The sequence below is a fragment of the Haliaeetus leucocephalus genome, unplaced genomic scaffold (genome assembly GCF_000737465.1).
Source record: "Haliaeetus leucocephalus isolate CR32 unplaced genomic scaffold, Haliaeetus_leucocephalus-4.0 Scaffold1000, whole genome shotgun sequence".
Lineage (NCBI taxonomy): Eukaryota > Metazoa > Chordata > Aves > Accipitriformes > Accipitridae > Haliaeetus > Haliaeetus leucocephalus.
The window spans coordinates 294,978-314,678 of NW_010973436.1; the positions used below are offsets into that span (position 1 = coordinate 294,978).

The 19,701-nt window shown below is 51.1% G+C and overlaps 1 protein-coding gene across 1 annotated transcript in view; it reads left to right on the forward strand.

Annotated features, from left to right (window-relative positions):
- The first annotated feature begins 4,155 nt into the window (after positions 1-4,155).
- LGR6 (leucine-rich repeat containing G protein-coupled receptor 6) overlaps positions 4,156-19,701 on the forward strand; it is a 148,982-nt gene continuing 133,436 nt past the window's right edge. The window contains exon 1 of the mRNA XM_010584747.1: positions 4,156-4,352. Within this exon, the coding sequence (XP_010583049.1) occupies positions 4,156-4,352 (197 nt within the window). The remainder of the gene's footprint in view (positions 4,353-19,701) is intronic.

Below are 19,701 nucleotides of genomic sequence, written 5' to 3' on the forward strand. Positions count from 1 at the left end.
AAGAGGGCACAAAGTTGCCCCATGGGAGCAGGGCAGAAGACACTCTTGTGGGTTTGTTCCAGGGCCCCGGGTCTGGCACATGCTGAGGACAGAAATAAACAGCCTCTAGCCCTTTAACTCAGCTAGCACAACCTGTCTTCCAGCTTGGGACGGTCCCTGGCTGGATGTCCAGGGCATTGGCAGCACCCTGGGAGGAGAGCCAGCACCACACTGCCCATCACCTCCCTCCGCTCTTCAGGAAGAGCATTGCTGAGTGACAAGGTCAAAGCCCAGCAAGTTGTCCTGTCCGGGCCCACAGAGTCATTTTGGCTCTGTGAGAGAGGACATCAGTACCTGTCATAAGTGTTTAGCTGCAGCTCTGCCCCAGATATACCTCCACAACAACTTTGTTAGCTTTTAAACTCCAACAGCCCTAAAAAGCCTTGCCAGCCACAGTCCACAGCCCAAAGCTTGTTTGGCATTTAATTTCTGGTCCACAGAGAGGATCTGGCCAGCACTGGTACCTGGAGTCCCAGCTCTCCTCAGGTCCAAGGCTGAGATCCAGAGCCAGACCACCTCAAGCATGTTGTGCTGGCGTGAGTAATGCAGCCCTTTCCCACCACCCCTGCCTCTTTTGTGCCCCTGATGAGCAGAGTGAATAACTGTGCTTGCACTAGCTGGACCTTGTTCCCCACTTACTTAGACTGTACTCTAAATTTTCCCAAGTTTTTTTTTCCTGCTTTTAGCAAGCTGTAGGAAGAACTGTTAGCCATGCAGTGTGGAAGCAGCAGGAGAAATATCACCTAGGATGTCACCTGCCGCCCAGATGTACCACATGCTAAGGCATCACGCCTAGCCACAAACCCCCCTGTTTGATCCCAGAGTCTCAGCTCCATCCTTTAAAAGCAGGTCTCTGTGAACAGGGGATGCAGCAAAGCATGTTGAGGGGCCCGGCTGGTGCAGCTGCAGCAGGTGAGCAGCTCAGGTGAGCAGGTCGTTCTGCTCAGCTTGCTGTGGAGCAGTGCTCTTATCACCCCAAACCTCAGCCTGCCACTAGAGGACAACACACAAACACGTGTGAGCTTTGCAGGAAAACATCCCCTGGCCTTAATAGGAATAAGCTGGATCTGGAGCTCCCAGTGCCTTTAATAAGGGCACAGTGCAGCCTGCACTACTCACAGCAAACTGCAATTTCAGTGAGAGCTGGCTGAAAAGTGACACTTCCACCCCAGAGGGACTTATGCAGAAATTCCAGGTTTACCATAGAAACATCAAAGCTCTCTGGTCCAAACGACTTGATGTCCAGACTCTTGGTTTTGCCAGGAGCTGGCGACATCCTGGAATAAGTGAACACTCTGAATATTAACGTTTATTATCAGGTCTCAAAGAAATGCGACATGGAAATAAAACACCACAGCCAAGCTGGAGTAAAAAGCAAACAGAAAAGTCAAAGCAAAGTGAGGTACGCAGAGCACAGCCCTCCAACTTCAGGCTGTGTTGCTCCAATAACAATGTGAAAAATATCATTGCAGTCAATGCCTTCCTGAGGAAATGGCTCTATTTCAGCAGAATAGCAGTTTTCAATAGGAATCTCTTCAGTGTGATTTTTTTTTTTTTTTTAAGAGCTCTATTAATAGTGTGCTCAGCCAGAGCCCTGGATCCTCAAGGAGAATTCACTGAGCAAGAAATTGTCAGGAGCTTACAATGCAGTTGGTGTCTGGCTGCTTAGGCTGGAGAGAGAGGGACGGGGAAATCGTAGATAAAAGCTGCTGTTGCAGCCAGGAGCAGAGTGATAGGCCTGACACTTTCTCCAGATTCACACCAAATTCCTGGCTGCTATCGGAGCAAATCCAGCCATTTCAGGACATGCTAAAGCCCCATGTCAGAGCTGGAGGTGAAGCTTGTCAAGGAGCAACCCGCTCTCCAAGGAGGGCTTCCTGTGTCCCCACCAAGCAGTGTTTTACATTTGGAGCTGTGAAAACACATTGCAAACATTTAAATAACGACATCTCCAGAATTGTTCATGATGGAAGGAGCTTAATTCCAGTTAAATCAGTTCCTGCTCCTAGACCAAAATCCTTGCTCCTCTGCACTCAGTGACAAAGTTTCCAGACTTCAGGGTTTCAGTCCTGAAACTGCAGGATCTGAATGGACTTTGCAAATTAAATAGTTTCAGATCCTGCATCACCCGGGCCAGGAGCCCTCAGCTATAGTCTGTGCATCAGTCCCGAACTCTGAGCTCAATCTTGAGACTTTTTTTGGAGGAGATAGGAGAGTTTTTTCGCTCTGACTCAAAGGCCTCAAGGCACCCCAGCCTGGGGTTAGCTGGAGCTTTTTAAGTCTCCCACTTTGCAGGCTCACCTTCCTGACCCCAGATAACTCTCTTACCTCTTTTATCCTGAGATAACGGGGGTATCAATTAGGAAACTCTTTTGCCAGAAGGAAAAGCACATTCAGAGGAAATGGGACTGTGAAAACCATCTCCCAGTCTGTGCTTCAGCCATGCAGCATCTTACAATGGTATGGCCACAGCCAGAAGGGTGACTTTGTGGGTGCACTTTGCAGCCACCCAAACCTGGGCCCTTCTTTCTCTGCCCCATTCATTTCCTCCAGCCATGGCTGAAGGGGAGGCAGAGGGAGGAACACACTGGCTCTGATGGGAGTCCAGATCCAGCTAAAGCCCAGTGGTCAGCTGTCATTCTTCAGTGTGAGAGACCTGTGTTCAGCTGCCGTCCCCATTACAGACAAGGTGTGTTGCCCTGTAGAGAGGGAAGCAGCGTGGTTCAAGCTGTGGGGCCAGAATCAGCCCCTATCACTGAACCCACTGCCATGGGAGGACAGCCATCACTCCAGCCAGGGGCATCACAGTGATCCTGAACAGCCAGTGGCTGCAATCAGGAGGAAGGAGCAGAGAGGCCACACAGAGCTGGCCTTTGAAGCCTTCTCCCACTGCAGATCCAGCAACCTTTTTGAAGCAGGTGCATCTGCTGCCCCAGAACGCAGTAGCTCCTTGACACCCAAGCAACAAGAAATCCTGTTCTGATGTACATCCCACATGTTTCAGGACACCCCGAGGCCCTCAGCTGGGCTGGCACAGGCAGTACCCCCCTGCTAAGCCAGACCTGCTCCCTTCTGCACGGTGGAGCTCCAGGTGACGTGGCTTCAAACCCCCACTCAGCAGACTATTCCTCTACTTTGACCTCTGACCACTTTACCCAAGGTTAGAAAGAGCTCTTGGAGCAAACCAGCCACCTGCTCCTGGCATCAATGCTGTGCAGATCCTGCAAATGCAGCTCACACATGCACCCGACCTTGATCTGGGCAAAACTATAGCAAGCAGCACAGCTACAAGAGCACCATGTCCCACTGTCTTGGAGAGCTCTCTGAGAGGTCCCCCACCAAGCTCAGCACCATGACACTGCTGTTCCACGCCCCTGCATCTCCCACCCAGCCCCTGACCCATGCATGGGGATAGTAACAGGGCTGCTCATGAGTGGGGTCGGACCACAGGACAGACAGACCTACAGCCCTGGGCATGGTCACTCCCAGCAAACAGCTCATTGTGAGCTCCTCATTCCCTTCTCCCCAGCTGCACCCTGACTTTCCAGTTGCAGCTGGGTTTAGCAGCCAGCACAGACACACAGAGTCCTTTATCTGGGGTTATATTTCAGCGTCCCAAAGTCTGGAGCCCTTGAAGTGCTGGTTGGGTACTCCTGCCTCCCTGCTTATACTCCTCTGCCCTGCCAGAGCCAGCTTTGCCTTCCCCTGCCCTGCTACCTCACAAAAACATTGTTACAAAACAAGCACAGGTCCCCGAGCTATGAACAGGTCTTTATTTGTTGAGGTTTCTTTTTTTTTTTTTTTTTTTCCCTTTCTTCCCTTTGAATGAAATTCCTGCCAGCTCTAAGAGAGAGAGAGAGAGAAAGAGTAGAAAGTTTAACTCCTCCCATTGGAGTGTCTCACGCCCCTGCCCAGCCCTTGAAACCCAATAACCAAGATCATTCAACAATGCCTTCCCTTCCCTGGCTGCATCCTTACGACACTCCGACCTGCAGGAGATACCCTGCTTGCTGTGTGCAAGGCGGCGGGATCGCTCCCCTCCATCCAGCTGAGCCCTGGGGTCAGAGCAAGCCAGCGGTACTTCGCACAGTCCCTGCAGCTGCGGCCACCGTGAGGATGGACAAGCTCTTCTTCTGGGGCATTCTTCTGGCCTCCTCTGCCCACTTCCAGGTGGTGCCTGCGGAGCAAGGTGCTGCGCCCTCGTGCCCTCCCCAGTGCCACTGCGAAGAGGATGGCATCATGCTCTCAGTGGATTGCTCTGAGCTGGGGCTTTCGGAGGTCCCTGCCAACCTGAGCCCTCTAACAGCTTACCTGTAAGTACAGCCCTTGTGGTTTCTTTTGTACCACTTTCTCTGGACCCCTTCGTCAGCTTCAGCTTTCCTCCAGCTTGGAAGTTTGTGCCACATTTTCCTGAAATTAAATTTCATCTGGAAATTAGAAACAAACCAAAACAACAACAGAAAAGGCAGCTATTACTCCAGGACCTGCCAAGCTAAGCCAGCTCCCCCTCCTCCCTGTGCCCCTCTGCAAACGCTGTTTATATTGCGATGTTATGCATGCTTTGCTTCTTGATTACAGTGGATCAGAGAAGCTGATTTGCTGGGTAGATTCTGATTGTCTGAGAACATAATGGAGTATTTATACTGAGCAATTAGTGCAAACTGCTCTGGGATCCTTCTGTCAAACATTTCAATAGCTATGATAAGTCATGGCTTTTGGGGGTTTGGGTTGAGCTGGCCACCAGCAGTGTCCAAGCAGTCTCTTTAAAATGAATATTGAAGTCTTTTAGGAGGTGGTGGTGGGGTTAGTAGGTTGTTTTTTCCTTTTTTTTTTAATTTTATTTTAAAATTCTTAATTACCTGAATGTTTCCCATTGTTTCTGGTATTAATACCCCAAAGGGTTAAACTACCACAGGGACTGGTGGGTTCATTTCTAGCCCGAGATGGTCTCAGTGGTGCCATCTGACTAGTGATGACTGAGGATGCCCCCAGGGTGAGCAAGGGACTCTATGGAAGGATCTCAGGGTTTGACCAGGAGAGGAAACACCTCTCTCAGGGAGACAAGCTGGCCCTGGCATGCTCTGGGGAAGATGCTTGGTCTGTTTATTCGCAGAAAGTGCTGCAGCCACCAACTTCAGCTGTGCAGCAGAGAGGCTGGTTAAGAACCTTAGCTTTCCCAACTAGGGATGCAGCTAAGGTGCTGCCTAGGGAAGCCATGTGTACCACTATCGCTGAGGACAACTGGTAGCCCCCAGGCAGTGCTGGGGATGTTCTTTTTGTGCTCATCGTGCTGAGAGGAGGCTTGTGTCCAGGGGTGGCATACAGACTGTGTTGCTGGTTTTCTGGTGTTCCTGGATTGTCCTGAGATGCAGTTACTCAACTGTTAAAGCTAAGCACCCTAACCCATTCAGGAAGGACTTTGCAAAGCCAGGTTGAAGCTGCCACAGCTGGATAAGAGTTTCTCTGCTCATCCTGCTTGCCTGAGGAGCACATTGCTTTGGCTTGTGCCAGCCACTGGATGGCCAGAGCTGTATTGGGTCAGCTGAGAAAGAGTTATGACAGGAAAGGACAATTTTCACTGGAGGGTGTGAAAGATGAGAGAATGTGTAACACAAGCTGTACTTCCCTGGAGAGGGAACCACAGAGCACTTGTCACACAAGGTATGTCCTGTATAGAGCTATCCCCTCTGTACACACCCTGGCATTCAGTTTGGAGCCAGCTGCCTATGAGTGAAGAGTCACTACAGCCCTTGAGCATGTCTTGATGGACGTGGTTAAAAACACATGGGCTGCAAGCATGGGAGGCTGTAGAGCTTTGCAGCACTGATGCTATTGCAAGGACTTGTGGCAGCCCTGTCAGGCATCCACTCCACCTTTGCAGTCATCACAAGACGGGGCACCTGTGGCTCCAGCTCTGCAGAGAACATGCATCACTACAGAGATGTCCCTTGGGCTGGGAGTTGCAGAGAGCTCCACTGCGTGAACCAAGGGACACCTCGATATTAAACGGTTCTCATTGCCGCATTTACCCTGTCCATGATGGTCGGAGCAGGGACACAGAGCCCTGGGCTGCAGATCCCTTGTGCATGGACCCCAGTGGGCAGGTGCTTAAGGATGCTGTCAGCCTGCTGCGGCAGGTGACTCCGCAGCTGCTTCTGGCAGAGGTCTGGCTTTCGCTGGCACTAGGTCTTCGGGACAGCCCTGCAGTAGCCACCGCTTTGGGAGCATGTCCAGTAGTCCTTTGGCCACGGCTCCGTTCTCTCCCGTGGGCCGCTACACCGGCCGGCTTCACTCACACGGTGGCGCCAATGGCAGCCCTTTGCCGGAGAGGCACCAGCAGTGCCACCTCCCCAGCCCATCACCGTGCGGGAAAAGCCAGGCTGGAGGGACCCTTCGGGTGCAAAATCCGCGGGGTTGAGCCAGGGGGGTGTTGGAGGGTCCAGAGTTTTCCTCCTCCCCTTAGGGCTGGACCTATTTGGGGAAAGACAGCACATTTGCTGCCTATCCGTTAAACAGTACTGGTGAATTAACAAATAAGATGTAACAGAGGTAGGAAGGCAGGATGAACTGGGAATTATTGGAGGAGGACTGGAGAGCTGGGTTTTCTCCCTGTTTCTGTCACTACCTTCTTGGGCTACCTTCAGCAAGTCAAGTAAGGTTAGTTTCTCAGTTATAAATGCAGTCACGGCTGTTGTTTCAAAGCGAATCAGCACAAATTTTGTAGAAAGTGTGGACATTGAAGAGACATCTAAGCTCTTCATGTAAATTCAGGCTTTAAATCCACATTGAGGTATGTAAAGAAATGCCTAGATTTATTTTTTTTTTGAGCTGAAAGTACTGAGAAGCAAGCCCTGTAATGGCAATGAGGAGCATGGAGCTGAAGGGCAGCTGCTTCCAAAATTTTCCAGCTCCTTTGCGCCATGCCCTGTCTTCTAAGCAAATTACTGGTATCCTTTCTGTAAAGAGCAGGACTCCCTCAGGTGCAAAATAAAGGATCCTCGTAATAACCTCTGATTAGACACTGCCTCACCACTAATGAGCTCGCATTCATGCCCCATCCTGACAACGCTGTGCCTCTGCCATGCCTGTCTCTCTCCAAGAACCCTGTCCTTGCTCACTCTTGCACCTCCATTAACTTGAACCTGACCCCACCCATCCAAAACCTAGCTTTTCCAATGGAGGCATCACTGCTGAGCTTGCAGCTGTGGTCAGGGAGATGGAAGAGAAGCAAGTCACCTCTTCCCAGGGGCACCTCTCCAGTAGGCACTTAGACACGCTGGTGTCTCATTGGCAGCCCTGCAGAGAAGCCAGGCAGCTAGCTCAGCTGGGGGTTGTCCATGTTAGGTGACAGGTCCCTGCTGTCTGCATTGCTCCTGCAGGCAGCCAGAACTTGATCAGGGCTCATGCTGGCTCTAACAGCCCATTTCTCTGGAGCAGCACAGACCATCCTGCCTGGCTCGTCACACGGTGGCTGGCAAAGAACTTCTTAGTGCGTGACATATTTGGGGGGGGTGAACTGTCTCTTAGTCTGGCCTTAGAGTCCAGCCATGAAACACTAAAGGTCAGCACACCCTCTCCTATTCAGCTACATCCAGAGACCCTAGGGCCTGTATCAACCTGAAAGAGTTGAGCTGTTCAGAGAGCAGGTTCAACCTCTGGCTGATATGCCAGTAAGTCCTGACAGCACTGTGTCAAATATGTCTCTGTCTTCCATGGCCAGCATCATAGGTACGTGAGTTGCTTTTGGGGCTGGCAACAGAGATGGGCTGGAGCCGATGGGGGCTCTCTAGAGAGGGCAGCAGCAAGCTGAGAGTGCAAAAGGAGACTGGAGCTGCAAAGGGGAAGGTTCCCGTGCAGCAGAGAGGAGACTGCACAAAGGGGCATGGAGAAGAACAGGAAAATGGGAAGAGCTGCTTGGTACTCAGAGTATTAGCTTAGCTTCGATACCTGGCACCACTGCAAACCCTGCGTGTGACCTGGCTGAGCAACCCCAGCTCAGATTTCCTGGCCTATGGAAGTGCCCTTTACATGGGCTGGGGGAGTTCAGTCCCTGGCTGTCCCCATGCTTGTCACCCACTGCCTGAGGACTGGGAACAGGGCTGTGGTTGGGTGCAGGTGCTCAGTGCAGCCCTCTGACCCAGGATGGCATCCTGACCCCCACCTGCATCCCTGCATCTGGCTACCAGCCCCTGGCAGGGGGGACTGGGGGGTGAAGGGATACTCTCAATTTGCTGAGGCTGCTCCTGTTTCACCAAAAAAATGACACCGTGTTGCTGGTGCCTGCCAGGTCCCTCCTAGCGACATGCTGGCCTGTCCAACCACAGCTAGCAGGAAATAGGGATCAAAGAAGACTCAGCATAGGACACCCTCAGTAGTACCCACAGATGGAAAGGTGACAGCAGTAACATCATGGTCATGCCTTCAGGTCAGCTGTGCAGACAGCACACACACCCACCCTGGCCAACCTGCACACGTATAGGTTGGAAATTATACAACCTGCAGTGCCTTATCCCCAGTCTGGACTTAGGGGACATGGGGAGGATCTGGAAGGATTGCCCAGAATCATAAAATATCTTAGGCAGGAAGACACCTCTGGAGGTCTCTGATCTACACCCCTGCTCAAAACAGGTCCAGCTTGTGAAGTTGGTCAGGACGTTGTCCAGTAGGGTTTTGAGTATCTCTAAGATTCCCTCACCCTTTTCCCATTTTTTACCATCCTCATGGGAATTGTTTTTCTTAATATCTAATTGCAATTTCCCCTATTCCAGTTTGTGCCCATTACCTCTCATCCTTCCCCTGCACAACTCCAAGAAGAGTTTGGCTCTGTCTTCTCTAGACCCTCCCAGTCAGTAGTTAAAGACAGCAATAACATTCCTTCATTTCTCCTTCTCTTGTGAAGACTGATCAAACCTACTTGTATGAGCAGTGCATAGGGCACGGGTGGAGTGGGGGGTATTGCGATGTGAGAGAGGGGAGCACTCAGGGTAATGGGAATACTGCAGTGGAAGCCCCATGCACACCTTGTAGTGAAGCCAGGCAACCACTGCACAGCTCACTGCATGCAATGCTGTTGCTCTGGCCTGGAAAGCCAGAAAAGACCTGGGGCACAAGACAGGTGGTGAGGTTGTCGGGCTGTTGCTGTGACAGCAGGATTTGGGGCAAAAAAAAGCAGCAGAGAGTCTGGCTGCTCCCAGATATCACCAGGCATCTCAGGAGGCTGCTCAGACAGAAAGCTTCTCATTCCCCACGCTCTTTCCATTGAGGTGAATGGGATCAGGAGCTCTCAGGGCTGTTCTCACCTTGCAGAGACATTTTGAGCCATTGCCTGGAATTTAGCATCCCACTGGGAGTCTGGGGGCCCCACATCACCCATGTTGTCCTCTGAGCTACCTTCTGGGTTCAGGTGCCACACGGACCCGTGACAGGGGTCCACAGGAGGCAGGAATACTCTGACATGAAGCTGGACAGACACTTCCCTGGTCACACAATGCTGCATCCAGTGCAGGGAAAGAGGCAGTGGCAGATGCCTCTTTCTTGATATTTGCATTTTCTAAGCACTCACAAGACTCTGGGTAGGTGAGGCAGCAGGGTTTGAAGGCTGATTACAGAGCCGCAGCTGACACCTGAAGCAAGACAAGCAGCAAATGCTGAAGGCAGCTCCCCTCAGCCCAAACCCCTTCCTAATTGTCTGCCCCCGAGGCTTGCCCCTCTGCAGCCCCCACCTTGGGAAAAAGGAGGACAGGCCCCACCACAGCCCCCCTAAGAAGGGAAGCACCCCAAGAGCTGCCAGAGGAGATGGGACACTAGTAGAGGGACAGGACTGGTGGCTGACCTGTAGGAGCCTGGGCAGACATTGCAGCTGTGGGGAGGGGTGTTGGGGTTGAAGGGATGGCAGGGCTTGCAGGGGGCTGACAAGGAGATGGGATGTCCTGCAGGGATGACAGGGACCTCTGTGTCCCTTTGGGTATTAGGTGACAGTCACACAACCTGGGACAACAGAGGGAGCAGCCAAAAATGCAGAAAGCACAAAATCCCAATGCAAGATGTAAACTAAGTCCTTCTTGGGGGGCATCCCTGCTCTCCTGCCCCAGGTAATTTTGCAAAGATTAGTGAGTCACCATGCTGTGGCTGATGCTTGCCCAGTGCCAGGCCCATCCACAGACTCGTCCTCATGCCATGGTCACAGGAGCCCCAACATTGCACCAGGATCCATCCAAACATACCACCAAAGTGCAGACTCACCCCAGAGAATTCCCAGACCCTTCCACTTCTCAAGTCACGATAGAGCACAGGATTTCCAAAGCCACTCCCAGGTCCTGGTGGCCAGACTGATGCCCTAAGGGATGGCTCTCTGCTTGATCTTCTTCCCTGCTGGAAGACTAATGGGAAATGCCTCTCCTGCCCTGTACAGTCAGAAGTCCAGTCTCCCCCTTGGAAATGCCCAGCATGCCTGGGAGAATGGCAGCCATAGCAGGACCAAGGGGAAATGTTTATGAGCTTGGGGTCCCAGATGTGGGAGATAAGGCTGGTGAGAGGCATTAGAAGAGCTGGGCTCTGACACACACTCTGCAGTGGGTTCATGGGTTTATGTTCACCATTTAACAGCTTTGAGGCACTTTTTTTTTTTTCACCCCTAAAACATCAGAGATAACAAGAGTTTCCCACCTTCAGGGATTTGGTTTCCTCTAAAGGGGTCCCCTACAAAAATCATCTGCAGAGCCTGCTGACTCTGTACAGGCACTCCTCGAGGACACAGGCATGTTCTGCATCCTTACTGCATCCTTGCCAGCAGGACTTCAAGGGGACTTTAAGGTCAGGCTGCCTGGGTTCAACTCCAATTACCCAGCAGCCCAGTTACCACCTCAGGGTCTCCTGTGGCTGACAGTGGCTTTTTGCTGGCATGTTGCAATGAAGATCCCATGGGGGAGTGTCTTCAAGCATTAATGAATGCTGACACTTTGGGATACCCAAGTAGGCTGGGCCAAACCAAGATCTGCCAGAGTTCCAGGTATCAGGGAGAGCTGCTGGTAATGAGTCTGACACTGACTGTGGCTGGTGTTTTCCTTCTGGAGAAGGCAAATGAAAGGTAATCAGAAGCAGTGTAATTCCTGTCCCTGTGCTCCCCAGCCTATAAAGGGGAGAAAACCAAACTGAGCAGATTTGGGATCAGACACAGCTTGGGAGTGGGTTGTGAGAGAAACTGAAAAGCAACCTGGAAAAGCCACAGCTACTGAGCATGTGCTTACAAATGGCCTTTTGTATCCCCTAGGCATTGTGTAACTCTTAACCCAGCCAACAGCTGAAATTTCCCAGTCCCTTGGCCCACAGCACTGCTCAGAGTGCTGCTGGTTTAGCAGTCAGAGAGCAGAGGACCTTCATCCCTGCATTACTGTCATGAGCCTGATGCTGCAGATGCTGCACGGTGGTTGAGCTTGGGCTTGAGGGTCAGGGCAGAGCAGCAGGAACACACTGAATCCCCCAGGTAGCAGACAAAGTAACAGTGAGGGAGCCAGTGTCCTGGGCGGATTGGTGGTGCTCAGAGCAAAGCCAGAATTGCAGGACTATTAATAGTGAGGTCAGTCCTAGAGCTGCCTGAAGAGCTCATTTGGTGGGATGATTTTCCAAGCAATACCTCATTTCATTGAACAGGAATAGCTTAATGGAAATGGATCAGTGTTCATGGGACTGTGAATGGGAGAAATGTAGTAACAAGTTGAATCAAGAGAGATTATTTCAATGTTTTCACTTCATGGTGGCTTTTTTAAAAAAGTTTTCATTTACATATTTTCACCTGCTGGTGTTACGTTTACCTGTAGGTAATTTAATATTCACATTGCAGGACTCCTAAACTATCAAAGCAAAGCATCTTGATATTTCTAAAGCAAAATATATTGGGTTTTTTTATTCTATACTAAATATTGACATGTTGGCTCTTTGTTCTGTGTTCAAGGGAAAGGAAATGTTGAAGTTGCTGAATTTCCAATGAGGTGAAACTTTCAGGTTCACGACAGCTCTTCCTATCTCCTCCGGCCTCATCATCTCCCAGCCCCTTCTCTGCCATAAGCTCTGCTCCCTTTTACCTCTGTATATCATGAGCTAGAAACGCTTTGGGTCCAGCAGTGTTTTGCTTTACTTGGCTGCTGCTATCCCAGTGTGAGTACTATTGGGATTCACGGGATGCTGTGCTCTCTGGAGAGCGGCTTGTCCACAAAAAAGGATTGCAGCCCCCAAGTGTTTCCAGCTATGACAGGCAGTGCTGCAGGTGATGAGGCAGAGGGCTGTGGCTTTAGTACCACACGTCATGGCTGAGACCTTCCCAAGATTTCCATTCACAAGGGAAGAGGCATCCTTTGCAGGGCTGTTCAGAAGTGGGAGCAGGGTGTTTGGGGTGCTGGATGTGAGCAGATGTCCACTTCTTGGTGGGGCACTGTCTGAGTAGGGCTGCAGGATCTGCCCCATCCCAAAGTCAACAACTGGTGCCCAGGTCTTTCTGCAGGAGAGGCAGCAGCCAGAGCTTTACTGCACTTGCTTCACAGCTGGCAGCGAGTGCTGCGTTCCCTGGCAAGAAGGGAGCAGGTGTACAGACAAGGAGCGTGGTGGGGAAGGCAGCGCAGCAGAGTGGTTAGAGCAAATGTGCACGGGATGGGGCTGTGCTGCAGGGTGGATAGCCACATGTGACTGCCAGCAAGCCTCCTCCCTCCTTCACTCTGCAAACTGCAACCAGGGCAGCTTGGTTGGGACTGGAGGAGATCAGTCCCTCCCGCTCATGCTTTGAGGGATGCCCCACTCCTCATCCCATCTGTCGGAGTGAGCGAGGCTGGGTGGCAACAGGCACACCGTGTCCGCATGCTCCCTTCCAGCTGGCACCACCATGCAGGGAGCCTTGGTGGGAGGGAGGTGCTGCTCACCCACCACATGCTCTGGACTTCAGCCACAGCAGGCTGGTCCTCGCTCACATCCAACCTTGCTGTGCCTCTCCACCATGCCTGAGAACACTGGCCGCAGCACAGCCCAGCTTTCTGCAACATCGTGCACTTCCACTGCAAACGCCTTCCTCCATCCTCCCCCCTCTCCTCCCTGCCCACCCCCCAGGCTAAGTAATATGCCACAGCCTCCCCTCTCTCCCTCCCTTCCATGAAAAATAAGCTCATAAATCTGCCTAGGGCAACGAAAACACTGAGCTCATGGCCCTTAGATCTGTGCGGGAAGAGCTCTAGCTGGCGATTAAAGGAGTTTAGGGTTTTCTTTGAAAAGCTCTTTGATTCTGGCAGAGGTTCTGGTGCCAAAAGGCAGCAATGGAACTGCAAATGCCTCTCCCGCTCTGCACCTGCCTGGGTCAGGGAGCAGCAAGACAGTGGAGGAGGGAAAGGGAAGTGCTGCGCTTCCCAGCTCTCTGCAATGGTGTCTGAGGGACCCCCATCACCCCCTTTCAGGGGTGGGGAGCACCCTCCGCCAACAGCAGGGCAGTGGGTGCTGCTGCCTTTGAGCCCAGACACTTCAGCTGGGGTGCCAAAATGCCTCCACTGCTGTGGAACAAGCTGGTCCCCCAGGTCCTTCTTTGGAGGAGCTGGGCTGGGTCTCAGCGAGCCAGCCACCCATGGGACAGGTGGACACTCCTCCTCTTGGCTGCTCTGAGACAGCTCAGAAGACATCCAACATGGGCCAGGCTCCTTGGGGACCCTGAAATGGGAACCTGAGCCACCTCCATGCACCACAGGGAAATAGCTCTGGGTAGGGAAAGGGACGCCAAGGGCAGCCCAATGCTGAGCTCCCTGCAGGCAGCACAGGGTCCTGCCTGGGTGCCAGGGAGCCAGGGGAGGCTGTGGGGAGCCAGAGAGGAGCTGGGGCCAGGACAGGGATCACCACAGCAGTGCTCTGAAAAGCAGTGGGAAGGGATAGGGGAGGACTGTCAGGGCTGGGAGGAGCCTGAGGTCTCGGAGAAGGACTTGAGTTTGATAGGAGCTGAAGACATGTCAGAAATAGTCTTTACAAAGAAGAGCAGGACCAAGCACAAACATCTCGTGTTGCAGCCAAGACAAAACAGAGCCAGGCTCCAACCCAAGTGGAGGCAGGAGCTGTGCCAATGGTGGGGAGCAATGGGAGGACACAATGAAGTTCAGGTGGTGCCTCTAGTCTTGCAGAGATATGTCAAGGATTGAAGAAGGGGTAATGGAAGACCACACCCAGATCCACCAGCACAGGCTTTGCTGACAGTGATGAAGGAGGGCAGCTCTCCAGTCTCCTCCCCTCCATGGGATGACAGAGTCTCCCAAGGTATCAGCAGCCCTCCATCTCTATTTGCTTTGTTTGCAGTCCTTCCTGTAGCTGTTTAAATCTCTTTGAAGGATTTGGAAATGAAAAGCAGCCCCCATGGGAGTGGAGCAAGTCAGACACACCTGTAAAGGTAGGACCTGCTCAAGGGACCTGCTGTCTCTTCTTGTGAGCAGCCACAGGTCCCACTACAAAGTGACTCCAGGGAGACAGGATAGTTTCCAGCACTGAACATCCCCATGGGGCACCAATTAGTAACATTCCCCTTCATTCAAAGGGAACGTGAAGCGTGAGCACCGTGCATCATCCCGTCAGGGCTGTGTGTGCTGTGGTGGGAACTGCAGGGGTGGAAGGGGAGCAGAAACATGGTCTCCTCTGCAGGTAGGGGGTGGGATGGCAGGGGGTGCATGCATGGAGGGCTGTTGGGAGGATGCCCCACACACGTGTTGAAAGGTCTTGTGACATGACACTGAGCCCTGCAGACCACCAGCATTTGGGACATTCCCCATGCCCGGTGCCACCTACTAGAACCAGCAATGCCTTGTGCATGGAGCAATGAGTTGAGCCAAGTCCACAGTGGCTGCTGACAGTGTGGCCAAGCACCAGGGATCTCAGGGACTTGCAGTATTTGAAGGCACAAGTCACCTTCCCAAGAAGGTTATCTGGTGTAGGGATGACTCTGGGTGTAATTGCATCCTGCAACGTCCAGAGAATACCTAATTCTGGGCATTTCTTAACCTTAGTAAAGCAAATTTTCATCTTGGTGTGCATGAAATGGGCAGGAAAGGCATTTGCACTTTTAAACAGAAATTAATCTTCTATCTTTCCCAGAGAACACAGGAAGAAATTCTGGTTGCAGGGAACAATATCCGCAGTTTTGCTTCTCCTCTGTTTCTGCAGCTGCACACCTGGCAGTGTCCCCAGCGGTTTCCCAGTACCTGGGAGCTGAGAAAGGCAATAGCTGTGTGAGCATTTTGTTGACTTCCCAGGCAGCACTCTGAGTCAGTCTGACTACGGACATGAAAACAGTGCTTCTGCTGCTGCTCAGTCAACATGTCCCAAGGGAAGAAGGAGGTGCTGTGGTGGGTTGACCCTGGCTGGATGCCAGGTGCCCACCAAAGCTGCTCTATCACTCCCCCTCCTCAGCTGGACAGGAGAGAGAAAATATAACAAAAGGCTTGTGGGTCGAGATAAGGACAGGGAGAGATCATTCAACAATTACCGTCACAGGCAAAACAGACTCAACTTGGGGAAATTAGTTTAATTTATTACCAATCAAATCAGAGTAGGATAATGAGAAATAAAACCTAAATCTTAAAACACCTTCCCCCCACCCTTCCCGTCATCCTGGGCTTAACTTTACTCCTGATTTCTCTACCTTCTTCCATGCAGTGGCACAGGGGGACAGGGAATGGGGGTTGTGGTCAGTTCATCACATGTTGTCTCTGCCGCTCCTTCCTCTTCAGGGGCAGGACTCCTCACACTCTTCCCCTGCTCCCCTGTGTGGTCCCTCCCATGGGAGGCAGTTCTCCATGAGCTGCTCTAGCATGGGTCCCCCGCAGGGTCACAAGTCCTGCCAGAAAACCTGCTCCAGCACAGGCTCCTCTCTCCACAGAGCCACAGGTCCTGCCAGGAGCCTGCTCCAGCATGGGCTTCCCACGGAGTCACAGCCTCCTTCGGGCATCTACCTGCTCCAGCATGGGCTTCCCACGGAGTCACAGCCTCCTTCGGGCATCTACCTGCTCCAGCATGGGGTCCTCCATGGGCGGCTGCAGGTGGATATCTGCTCCACTGTGGACCTCCCTGGGCTGCAGGGAAACAGCTTGCCCCACCATGGTCTTCCCCACGGGCTGCAGGGGAATCTCTGCTCTGGCGCCTGGACCATCTCCTCCCCCTCCTTCTGCACTGACCTGGGTGTCTGTGGAGTTGTTTCTCTCACATATTCTCACTCCTTTCTTCGGCTGCAACTGTGTAGGATTCCCCTCCCCGCCAAAGCCACCCCTGTAACCCTCCCCACTATCAAAACCTTGCCACACAAACCCAATACAGGTGCAGAGTCATGTAGCTGCACTGTAAGGCTTTCTTCTCCCTGTGCATAGGGGCATGGGAGTTGTCATATTATCCCAAGTTGTTGTCCCAAGCTCTTGTCCCAGATATTGTCCCGAGGCTCTGTCCCAAGACTGGGAGGTCGCCTGCCTGAGCAGTGTGTGCCCCAGGTACCAAAGGACAGACATACCTTTAGGGTCAGGTGTGTTCTATTTGCAGAACCGAAGGTATCACAGCCAAGACAGGACCTTGATTATAGGTGCAGGTAAGACTTCTATTGTTGCACTAATTTTCTGTGGCAATGAGTTTCACAGATTAACGAGGTGCCTGTTGCACAGAGCAGTTTTACATATGCTCTGGCAATAACATGCGGGGCCTTACTCAACACAGGGGCAGCCTTGCTATATATGCTGTCCTTAATGTTTCTTCAGCTCAGGGCCAAAACAGCAGGTTCTTGTGCTGCAGGTTGTGTTTGCAGCTGCAGCCCTGCACGGGGAAGTGCCTGTTGGTTAAGGTATTGTTGCGCTTTCATGTGGTGTAAGACAGCACAAGATTTATTAGTGACAAAAGCACAAATGCTGGAAGCCTTGATTTATTGCAGAAAGGGGAAAGGAAACATGTTGCAGCCCATGCTGGTTAGCGTGGTGTGTCTGAGATGAGGTAGCACATGCTGTGAAAACTGCCCTGCTCCTCCATGAGGTGCTCTGGCTCATCTGGTGATAACATGAGGTAGACCCACTCCTTTTCCAGAGGATGACTTTCCACTGACCATCTTGCAGATGCTTTGAGGAAAGGGCTTCTCCTAGATGGAGGGACACAAAGACTCAGACTTTTGGGAACAGACAGGTGCCCCATGAGCTTTTGGCTCCCTTGTATTGTGGAGGTGGGAGATACAGAAGACTGGAGTGTAGCACAAGAAACCTAGACTGTTTTCTAGGTCTGTCCCAGCCTTATGGTTTACCCTAAGCAAGTGGTCTCCTCTTCCTGTGCCTCAGTCTCCCCACCTTTAAAGCACTACTAAAAACCCCTTCTCTAATGCGCTCTGAGATCAGCTGATTAAAACAGTGCTATAGAAGAGTTGTTGGGCACTGTCAGCACTTTTCAGTCACATGCCTGGACCTCTTGAGCTAAAATACCTTTTAAAAGTTTATTAAAAAATTCTTGAGCTTTACATTTGTTCAGCCACAACATGAAAAAAAGCAATACTAAACTCTTAGATTTGTAGCCTGCCTTTCATGTCCACTGACCTCATCACTCCTTGCTTATGGATGCAGCCACAAGTCAGTGCAGCTACTGAAATACTCCCCTGAAGTCACATCCAGCAGCTGTTTAAAAGCTCGTGGGCAGCACTGGTGAACTTCATAGAGGAAGTGAACCCATCTGGTAAACTGCAGCTTGGCCAGAGCTTCTGTAAACCCCAATTCTTTAATTTAATCTGTTTTCTATAGGAAACTACTTTGCTTTTAGCATATTTCTTCCTCAGCATATGGGGGTAAATAACAGCTATTTCAGCTCTTTGGCTAAACCAAAAAAAGGAGGGGAAAGATTGGCTTGGGTTAAACAAATAGATTTTTTTTTTCAGGTTTCCCATGCAATTAAAATTAAACCAAACCAAAACAAAACATGTTTGCTCTGGGTATCCCTGAAACATTTTGCTTTGACCCAAAAAAGAATACTCTGTTTCATTTTTTAGTTATATGAAAATCTTTAAATCCTTTAAAAAAAGATCTTACAATGAAATGTTCCACCATGTCCCCCCTTCTTTTTTCAGTGGAGCATAATTTTCCTGTGAATTTACTTTTGACCTAAATGCTGTGGGTTCTGCCTGACCTGGAAAGTCACCCAGCTGAGCTTGTGCCATCACTTGTTTTTCCTTTCAACATCATTTCCATCTTTTCACCTCCCACTGTACAGACTCATGGGAGTCTGTACCCTGGACTCAGGGTCTCATGGGAGCATCATCCTCATCCCAGGGCTGCGCTGACTTTCCAGGGAGACTAGAAAGTGGCTGGGAGAGGGGAGGAAAGAATCCACGAAGGTCCCTTTTGGCTTCAGCAAGCTCCTCTGGCTCTTCTAATGATCTCTGGCTACTGCCAAGACACCTTCGAAACATCTTTGAAACATCTCCATCATGTTGGGCACTGTGACTGGGCTGGAGGGGAAATCCACATTCCCTTTGAAGTCTGGATACTTGAGCAGTCTTAGAATTATAGGGCTGTAATATACAGGAATGTGTGGGGCTGTAATTGTGACTTAGATCCTTGGATGAAAGGTGCTATGTACATACAAAAGGTATTATTATTATTATTGCTATTATTATTGCTATTATTATTACTATTATTATTATTATAGGGCTGCAATATGTGGACTGGAGATGAAGGTAGCACCAAAAGATCCTGAAATATGAGATGTGTCTTAAGGAAATTCCAGCTTGGAATTAGGTTTTGTCTAGATGGGGAAGCAGAGCTGGCTGGCTCCCCTGTGCTGACAGCTCTGGGGCTTTTATGGAAGAAGTCCTGTATACAGGCATGAATCCCAAATACAAGTTGCTCTGACTCTCAGAAGGGTGTCTCCAGGAGGAGATATTCCAGAGCAGTTTTTGCAGAAAAAATGACATCAGACATCAGACATTTTCATCATTCTTTCTGAGACACTCTGATTGCTGCTAGGCAGACTGTAGCCATCACAAAATAAGTCCCTGGCACTTGAGCCATCCAGTATGAGAAGTACAAGAACTGGTGACTCTTAGCAGGGCTTAGAGGCTGGGGTGGAAACTGGAGCAAACTAGTGTCGCTGAGCAGCAGAGAAAGCTCATGTGCACATTGATCCTCCTGCACTCCAGCAGAGACGGGGCCAGATCCAGCATCCTGAGCTCATCATCCTCTTTCCAACCATCAATCACATCTCTCCCCGAGCAGCCTGGAAGCAGAGCACAAAGGAAGACAGGGATCAGCTTTGATCCTTCATAGGGTCTGTGGCTCTGCACAGCCTTTGCCATCAGCCTCAAGTTGTTTCTCCTGCCCTGTTCTGCACTCACATCTCATTAACAACGGGGAATTTAAGTGAAGCCAGGCACTGAAGTGGGGCTCCCCACAACGGCATCCATGGTGATTTTCTCCTGTGTCACAGGCTCTGCAAAGCATCAGGATTCACCCTAGCATGCAGCTCCAGCTGCCTCTCCTGAGGAAGGTGGGGGATGGATTTAATCTACTCTGATTTCCATCAGCTTTGAAAGCCCAAGCAAAATCAGCTTGAGTTTTTCCACTGATTTCAAGGATTTGGGGAAAAGGCCTTGGCTTTCAAGCTTCAGGGGCTATCACCTATAAGAGTGCAGAGGCAGGTCTG